This window comes from Oncorhynchus masou, chromosome 27, assembly GCF_036934945.1.
Source record: "Oncorhynchus masou masou isolate Uvic2021 chromosome 27, UVic_Omas_1.1, whole genome shotgun sequence".
Lineage (NCBI taxonomy): Eukaryota > Metazoa > Chordata > Actinopteri > Salmoniformes > Salmonidae > Oncorhynchus > Oncorhynchus masou.
Window position 1 is genome coordinate 18,169,868 of NC_088238.1, and position 10,020 is coordinate 18,179,887.

Sequence of the window (10,020 nt, forward strand, 5' to 3'; positions counted from 1 at the left end):
GGTCTGCCAGGTAGTGGCAGGTTGTTCACCAACACCATATTCCCACCACCTCCCGGTCTGCCAGGTAGTGGCAGGTTGTTCACCAACACCATATTCCCACCACCTCCCGTCTGCCAGGTAGTGGCAGGTTGTTCACCAACACCATATTCCCACCACCTCCCGGTCTGCCAGGTAGTGGCAGGTTGTTCACCAACACCATATTCCCACCACCTCCCAGTCTGCCAGGTAGTGGCAGGTTGTTCACCAACACCATATTCCCACCACCTCCCAGTCTGCCAGGTAGTGGCAGGTTGTTCACCAACACCATATTCCCACCACCTCCCAGTCTGCCAGGTAGTGGCAGGTTGTTCACCAACACCATATTCCCACCACCTCCCAGTCTGCCAGGTAGTGGCAGGTTGTTCACCAACACCATATTCCCACCACCTCCCAGTCTGCCAGGTAGTGGCAGGTTGTTCACCAACACCATATTCCCACCACCTCCCAGTCTGCCAGGTAGTGGCAGGTTGTTCACCAACACCATATTCCCACCACCTCCCAGTCTGCCAGGTAGTGGCAGGTTGTTCACCAACACCATATTCCCACCACCTCCCAGTCTGCCAGGTAGTGGCAGGTTGTTCACCAACACCATATTCCCACCACCTCCCAGTCTGCCAGGTAGTGGCAGGTTGTTCACCAACACCATATTCCCACCACCTCCCGGTCTGCCAGGTAGTGGCAGGTTGTTCACCAACACCATATTCCCACCACCTCCCGGTCTGCCAGGTAGTGGCAGGTTGTTCACCAACACCATATTCCCACCACCTCCCGGTCTGCCAGGTAGTGGCAGGTTGTTCACCAACACCATATTCCCACCACCTCCCGGTCTGCCAGGTAGTGGCAGGTTGTTCACCAACACCATATTCCCACCACCTCCCGGTCTGCCAGGTAGTGGTAGGTTGTTCACCAACACCATATTCCCACCACCTCCCGGTCTGCCAGGTAGTGGCAGGTTGTTCACCAACACCATATTCCCACCACCTCCCGGTCTGCCAGGTAGTGGCAGGTTGTTCACCAACACCATATTCCCACCACCTCCCGGTCTGCCAGGTAGTGGCAGGTTGTTCACCAACACCATATTCCCACCACCTCCCGGTCTGCCAGGTAGTGGCAGGTTGTTCACCAACACCATATTCCCACCACCTCCCGGTCTGCCAGGTAGTGGCAGGTTGTTCACCAACACCATATTCCCACCACCTCCCGGTCTGCCAGGTAGTGGCAGGTTGTTCACCAACACCATATTCCCACCACCTCCCAGTCTGCCAGGTAGTGGCAGGTTGTTCACCAACACCATATTCCCACCACCTCCCGGTCTGCCAGGTAGTGGCAGGTTGTTCACCAACACCATATTCCCACCACCTCCCAGTCTGCCAGGTAGTGGTAGGTTGTTCACCAACACCATATTCCCACCACCTGCCAGGTAGTGGCAGGTTGTTCACCAACACCATATTCCCACCACCTCCCAGTCTGTCAGGTAGTGGCAGGTTGTTCAACACCAACCTGGTATAGATGGGACCAGGGGCATCTGTCTGGCATATGGAGCTCTGTGGGGTCATACAGTACTATTATCTCTGCCTCTCTCTCTCTTACGGTCTCTTGTTCTTCCTCCTCTCCCCTACTATCATTCTGAAATACACAACGCCCACCCCCCCTATCCTATTTATTGATTTAGTTGAGATATTTGGTTCCGTAATCTTTTTGTTTGATGGTTTATTGGCTAGTGATTGTCCTCCAGTGTAGAGACCGTCTGGTGGCTGTGAAAAGGTCCTGAAAGGGCTTTTCTGGAACAGCATATGGGCCCATATTAGGAGGATGCTAGGCACACACACTGGTTTCCTGCTCTCACATACTGTACTGAAGAGAACAGCAGGAGAAGGTCTGTCAGGAAGGCACCCCTTAGTTAAAGGACAAAGAGCTTGGCTAGCTGTCTGGCAGATCCCTTTCATTTATATAGTAATGCCTCCATATAGTCCCCTGCTATTGGCCAGGACCAAAGTAATGCTTCCTTGTAGTCCCCTGCTATTGGCCAGGACCAAATATGAGGTCATTATTGAGATGGGGTTACTCTAAGAGGTCTCCAAAGCAGACGGTAGGTGGGTCGGTGGTGGATGAAAGGAAATGACAAGATGATGGAATTCCATCCTGGGCCTTTAACCTACATCAGTAGTCATGAAGGACACGGGGCACCAAAAGACTTTTAACATGGCGTATCCGGACCCTCCCAGCCACTCAGATGTCACCGCAGTAAGACCTTAATGCTATGGACTAGGACCTCCGTATGGTCACTTCTGTTTGGGAATATGTGAACATCTGCTGTCCCCTTTTCTAAATTCTCACTCTTAGTTAGCTTTGATTGATATCTTATGCAGCGGTTGCAGTTTTCGACACCCCACACACACACAGTCTCTCGCACGCACACACACACACACACACACACACACACACACACACACACACACACACACACACACACACACACACAAAGCTATACTGAAGTATGTTCTTGTATGTTCCTGACCCTCATGTGTTCTGGGTTGCTATCAAATGAACCAGTGTATACCAGCAAGCTAAGCAATTAAACCCGATGCAGAATCCACGCTCTGCAGTTTTCAACATCTGCCGTCCTCCTATGTCTGTGTTCATTTCCATGGCCGGGAGTCTCATCTGTTCTCCTGATCAGTTATGATGCATGATGGAACCCTCTGTGGTTAATATGGTCCTGTATAGAGTAGACTGCCTCACCCCCCCCCCCCCCCCTCAGCCTTTGACTCACTCTCTTCCACTCTTCACCCTCTCACCCCTTCTGTCCTCCTTATCCGTCCCCTCTTCTCATCCCTTATTTTTCCTGTCCTCCTCCACCCCTTCCCCTCACTCTTATTCTCCCCCCTTCATTGCCTTCGACCCCTTTCTCTTCCCCACCCCTCTCCCAATTCTCCCCTATCACCCATTTTCTCCTCTTCAACCCACCCTCCATCTTGTGTATCCTCCCTCTTCCTCCCCTTCTCCTCACCCACTTTCCCCAGACTGACCCGAGACACACACTCCAAAAGCCTCCCCATCGATCACGCTGGCAGGAAGGAGCCAGAGCTGAGGCTGGGTTAGCTTGGGTTAACCCAAGAGAGGAGAGAGAGGAGGGCTGGCCAGAACCATGTAGAGCTAAACCGCTCAGTCACAGTGCAGAGCACCCTCCTGGTTTGGAGCTGTTCAGCCTCTATATACACACACACACACGGACAGACAATACCCACAGTCTCTCTTGACCGTAACCGGACATTTCCTTTCTGTCTCTCATTTTAAGACTCTTCTCCACCCCCTCCCTCCATCTTTCTACCTCCCTCCCCCATCCCTCGCTCTCGTCATGCTGTGTCCTGTGACTCATCGTCAGGCTCAGTCAATGGGGCTAAATGGACACTCTGGCATAATAAGAGGTCAATATGCCCAGTGCTGCCTGTCTGCCGCTTCTCTCTCGCTCTCTCTGTCTCTCTCACTCTGCCTCTCTCTCTCACTTTCTCTCACTCACTCTCATCTGAGCCGAAGCATCACAAGCCAAGTCCTGTCTATCCAAGCCAGCCTAATCTCCCACACTTACACAAAGACTAAGGAAGGGGGAGAAAAATCACTACAATTATATTTGAGGATATATCATAGTTTTGATAATATTATTTTTGTGCTAGTTGGCTGTACCTGCACACCACATCTCCAGTATTTTCCTTCATAGCTTGTTCTCCATCTTCTTTTTAAGTAGGAAGCCAATTTGTTTTTCAGCACATTTACATGACTGATCAAACTTGTTTTCTCATGACTCTATCTTGTTCCTCTGCCTCAGACATATGGTGAGCAGTATGTTTGGAACAACAAATCACAGTATCGAATCGCAATCCATGTAGAATTGTGATAATTTTATTGAACCTTTATTTAACTAGGCAAGTCAGTTAAGAACAAATTCTTATTTACTATGATGGCCTACCGGGGAACTTGTGTCCCTTGTTCAGGGGCAGAACGATAGATTTTTACCTTGTCAGCTCGGGGATTCGATCCAACAACCTTTCGGTTACTGGCCTAACGCTCTAACCACTAGGCTACCTGCCGCCCCTACATAACATATTAGCACCTAAGTATCGTGTTAATATCATCATTCCCAGCCCTAACAAAGACCCAGACATAGACAAGCACAATCTACTTCATTTACAGACCTATCCTAGAGGATTCTGACTTCCTGACTCTATTCCCACCATTCACTGCTCTATCAGGGCCCTCGCCGACTAATCACCTGCCCTTGTGATGCAGTGCAATCACAATACAGGTCTGATTTCATCACTAGCGTAGGCAGGTAGTGCGCCTCTCTTACACTGCTAGCCTATCGCTGAAACGTGAATGCATTTTGATTGTAATTAAATGCTAAAATGAAGGCTCTAAAAGCTCGCTATATAGACGAGAGCCACTTGGCTTGATTGCTCGCTGTTGTTAGCTGTTAGCACGTGGCTAGCGGTTAGCATCCGCGTTTCCTATTGATCTGATGATGACCTTGCTGTTTTTGTTGTTACCATGTGCAATGCAGTGCTATCAATGAAGCCTGTCGACATGTGTGTTATGAATGTATGGGTGGGAAGGTGTTTGTCGGTGCGTGTTGATAGTCTAAAGTGGCGTCCTCCACTTGTGTCCTTCTCATTCATCTGCAGAGACGATTTTCAATGAAGGAAAGGAGACGAGTCGAGGAGTTGAGATGCACCCAATGTGTTTCTCTCCACAGAATTCAGTCTGGTTTAGTTGCAACACTAATGCATGTTCTCTCTCTCAGGTGACGGAGTATCTCAACGGTCAGGAGTCTGCCAAGACTGCCAGGGTAAGTTTCTCTCTCCCTCTTTACGTCTCTTGCTCCCTCTCTCTCTCTCTCTCTCTCTCTCTACCTCTCTCTCTGTCTCTCCCTCTCTCTCTAACTCTCTCCCTCTTTCTCACTTTTCTCTCCCTGTTTCGTACAAGCTCACTCAACACAATACAAATTCAGCCTGGCTTTATTGGCATGACAGGTAAACCGGTGTTTCCAAAGCTGTAATTACAACTACTAGTAGAAGAAAGGAGCTCTCCTTCATTTCTCTGCTCACTGTCTTTCTTTCCACCTGTCTGTTCTCTGAAGACGTGACACATCTCATTGGCAGGCAGTGCTGTCCTAAATGGACGCTGGCCCACAGTCTGTGCAGGCCCACGCTGATGGAAAGAAAGCAAGAGAGGGAGAGGGAGAGAGGGATAGATGGCATCCACATGGCACACAGGACTCTTGCCCACCTCCACACACCCCAGGGTCCGCTTGCCCACCTCCACACACCCCAGGGTCCGCTTGCCCCCCTCCACACACCCCAGGGTCCGCTTGCCCACCTCCACACACCCCAGGGTCCTCTTGCCCCCCTCCACACACCCCAGGGTCCGCTTGCCCACCTCCACACATCCCAGGGTCCGCTTGCCCCCTCCACACACCCCAGGGTCCTCTTGCCCCCCTCCACACACCCCAGGGTCCCACACACCCCAGCCCTTGCCCCCACACACCCCAGGGTCCGCTTGCCCACCTCCACACACCCCAGGGTCCGCTTGCCCCCCTCCACACATCCCAGGGTCCGCTTGACCACCTCCACACACCCCAGGGTCCGCTTGCCCACCTCCACACACCCCAGGGTCCGCTCACAGCACAGCAACCAATCCAAACGCAGGTGGTTCTTCCTGTTTAGGTACACTAGCCAATCGTCTAGTCAGATGAGAGCATATACAAAAAGTATCAGCCCAGTTTCATTATCCTTGCGATTACACCGCTCAATCCTAATACTCCTAGTTATACAGTAACTGTTTACTGTATCTTGCCCAGAGCATAGCCCAATGACCTTATATAGATTAGTTTCTAGTCTTGAGTTGCTTCTTTTACCTGCTTTACGGTAAACTGGTGGCATCCATTTATCCTCCTTAAACACTGTGACCTTCAAGAAGGCATAGTTCTCTTCAGCAGCCAGTCACAAGACAAACGCTCTCACTGCTTTGACATATTGTCCAATCACGCAACGCCATGCTCAAACAATCGTCCAATCACAGAATTGGTGTTAATGAGATGTAGTTCTCCAAAAGGCCGGAACGAGTGACGAGGCATCGACGGAAGAGAAACAGGAAAGACAACATGGCAGCCGCTTCCTAACGACTAGTGCAAATTAGCATGGGCACTGATTGGCTGTGAATCGTCATGTTAACAGCTGAACACACACTGCTGATGAGGAGAGGAGGGGGCCTTGGTTGGTGTCGTGAAACATCTCACACACACACACACAACTTCTTGCCGACACACCTAGAATGCCCCCTCACACACACTACCACCGCCCTTCCCATTGCGCGTCAAACGGAACGTTTAGCAGGAAATTGCCTGGATGCTTGATGAGGGATGCAGAGCTCAGCGGAGTGAATTTAATGGAATAGAGGGAATAGACAGGGATGCGGCTGAAGCACCAGGGCCCTTCTGGAAAGGATTCAATGATGATGCTCCCCTCGTTCTCACTGGGGTGTGAGAATACACTGATGTTCTCTCTATACTTCTTTACCTCTCTCTCTGTATACCTTCCCCTGTCTCTCTCTGTATACCTTCCCCTGTCTCTCTCTGTATACCTTCCCCTGTCTCTCTCTGTATACCTTCCCCTGTCTCTCTTCCCCTGTCTCTCTCTGTATACCTTCCCCTGTCTCTCTCTGTATACCTTCCCCTGTCTCTCTCTGTATACCTTCCCCTGTCTCTACCTCTTCCTGTCTCTCTCTGTATACCTTCCCCTGTCTCTCTCTGTATACCTTCCCCTGTCTCTCTCTGTATACCTTCCCCTGTCTCTCTCTGTATACCTTCCCCTGTCTCTCTCTGTATACCTTCCCCTGTCTCTCTCTGTATACCTTCCCCTGTCTCTCTCTGTATACCTTCCCCTGTCTCTACCTCTTCCTGTCTCTCTCTGTATACCTTCCCCTGTCTCTCTCTCTTCCTGTCTCTCTCTGTATACCTTCCCCTGTCTCTCTCTGTATACCTTCCCCTCTGTATACCTTCCCCTGTCTCTACCTCTTCCTGTCTCTCTCTGTATACCTTCCCCTGTCTCTACCTCTTCCTGTCTCTCTCTGTATACCTTCCCCTGTCTCTACCTCTTCCTGTCTCGCTCACTCTTGCTCTCTCTGTCTCGCTTGCTCTCTCTTGCTCTCTCTGTCTGTCTCTCGCGCGCTCTCTCTGTCGGTCTCTCGCTCTCTCTCTCTCTTGCTCTCTCTCTGTCTCTCGCTCTGTCTGTCTCTGTCTCGGAGGGGGGCTGCTGAGGCTCCCCATTTGAACTGAAGGTTAATGTGAGACGGTTCTGTTTTATTGTCAGCTATTCACTAAGCGCTCATGGTCTTTTCTGTCTCATGTTTTATCTCAGCTCAACATCTGGCGCTACGGAGACTTCCGCGACGACGACGCAGACGAGTTTGGCTACAAACTAAAAAAATGAAAACCGCACGGCGCCATTCCAAAGACCAACATGGAAGACGAGATGCACTCATTGGACGAGAAAAAGTGACAGAAAACGATTCAAGGAAAATAAAACAAAGTAAAGGACAAGCATTGTCTCTCTCTCTTCCTTTTATTCCATGTTCATCCTCCTGGTCCTCTCTCCTGCTTCTCTGCGCATCCCTTCCTCCTCCTCCTCCCTCCGGACTCTGAAAGAGCACGCTATAGCTATGAACTCATAAAAACAGTGACTGTCCAATCCTTCCTCTTCTCCACCCTTCCTGAGCCACTACCTAGTTGTTCTTATCATGTCCCCCATCTCCCCCCCACTGCAGAGCTCCGTTAATTACCATGTCATCCTTTCAACCCCTTTCCTGATTAGTGATGTCATACGCCCACACTAATCATGCGCATCGCTACCTTACCCTATCCCTACCACAGCCAATCCCTCCTATCCGATGTACAGGAAAGGGTCTAGGCCTTGAGAAGAGGATCCATTCACTTTTATTATTAACAGCTTTTTGCAGAGAGAAACGCTTCCTTAATGAATGACAAGAAATGAATAACGCTGTGTTTTATGAAGTTAATTTTAAAAAGCTGGAGACCGGAGGAGCTTATTTCTGTCCTTGATGTATACCTATGTGATATGACATTTAATGACTTTATGTTGGGAGTGTTTTATTCTCGTCTTTCTTCTTCTCTCTCTCTCGTGGCCAGAACACCTTGACAAACAGCATTTTCTCATCTTCCTCCTTCTGTAATGTTTACATATGATGGTGACATAATGATCTCTCTCTCTCTCTCTCTGTCTCTGTATGCCGTAGCAGAAACAGTGTTTGAATTTGTTTCCTTATGACAGCCCTTGTCGTTGTATTAAAAAATTCTGCTGAATAAAAATGAGCAAATGATTAAAAAGAAGCATGTTGTTACTGGAATTAAATCACCAAACAGTCAAAGCTGCTAGATTTCACCAAGGATTGTTAATGTCAGCCTGGTTTAAACCAGACCGGATGCTGCGCTCCCCATTTAAATCATGCTGAGCGCAGCTTTCAGTATGGTATTACCAGGCTATGGTGTGCTGTTCTACTCAAAGGACTTAAAAGTACCAGTGCTACTTTTGGGAGGTCACCTCTTCCATTTAAACGACTGTTACACACCTTGATCTCATTTGCATCTTAAATAAGCCTTGTTGTTTCCACAGAATGACACAGCACACGCGACTGTACTAGATATATTTTAACATAAGTGACATAAGTGGCTGGTTAGTGTCACATTTATTAGCATCAGTTCAGACAGTACGTAGGTTGAGCAACGACTCAAGTACAAGTTGACTACACAGCATTTTGAATGCAAAAATAACTGTACTCCTTGGATATGTAAATGTTGCCATGCGTAGAGTTTTGTGCTCACATTTTATGATAATCTGTTTATAGCTCGATCACATCACTGTACAACAGGGAATAGCAACTCCGGTCCTGGAGAACTGCAGTGGGTGCATGGTTTTGTTTCATGCCGAAAGTAACAACTGATTCAGCTATTAAATCCACAAAGTGTTCAATAGTCTTTAGTTATTTAAGAGCATTATCAGTTAAATCAAGTCTTTTAGAGCTACGTTTACATTTAGACACTCTTATCCAGAGCCACTTCCAATTAGTACATTCATCTGAAGACGTGAAACAAAAGCCTAGCTGCAGTGTTGTCGTTCCTCCACTATTACCCTCAAGTGTCTTCAACCAGAGATCCATGTGGTTCACACACCCACCTCCTAAGAGGACCTGACACCTTTGTCCAAGTCCTATTTTAGATCCTATTAGATATACACAAGTACCTCAGAGGGTCTAGCAAGGGATCCTTTTAGACACCAGTCTTCATCTCCTGCCCCGCCAACCAATCAGGCAAGGCCTTACTCATTTAGCACAAATCAGAGATGGCTTTATTAATTTATCACAAATGACCGGCACAAAATATGGGGTGGCAGGATGAGGCAATATGCTCCAAGGGCAACTATGAGCTCTGTCGCACGTTGCCTTCCGCCACTTGAGTCACCTGCTGAGTCTGATGACTAGGCTTTAAAAAGCCTTACTTCTCTTTTCTCACTCCCTCTCTCGTCCTCTCTCTCTCTCTCGTCCTCTCTCGTCCTCTCTCTCTTTTACAGGCACCATTCTTTTCACGCCTGGCTGCTCCTCCAGACTGATGAGATGTCTATTAGGGCACCTGATGGAGGGCAGCCTGGTCTCACTGACTAGATGTAACATAGTAAATATACATCCGGGACACTTAAATTAGTATGATCCGTTTGGTATGGTTACATAAGACAGAGGATTGCATGACAAAGGTTGCATGTTTGAATCTCATCATGGACAATTTTAGCTAATTAGAAACTTTGCAACTAATTGCTACTTTGCAACTACTTAGCATGTTAGCTAACCCTTCCCTAACCTTAACCCCTAGCCTAGCTAACATTAGCCACTTAGCTAACGTTAGCCACAACAAATTGT

At 48.7% G+C, this 10,020-nt stretch overlaps 1 protein-coding gene across 1 annotated transcript in view; it reads left to right on the plus strand.

The window, feature by feature from the left end:
* The window catches only part of LOC135515701 (staphylococcal nuclease domain-containing protein 1-like), a 434,912-nt gene extending 426,472 nt beyond the window's left edge, over positions 1-8,440 (plus strand). Inside the window, 2 exon segments of the mRNA XM_064939384.1 lie at positions 4,838-4,882; positions 7,452-8,440. Coding sequence (XP_064795456.1) covers positions 4,838-4,882; positions 7,452-7,523 — 117 coding nt within the window. The 3' untranslated portion in view covers positions 7,524-8,440.
* The last annotated feature ends 1,580 nt before the right edge of the window (positions 8,441-10,020 follow it).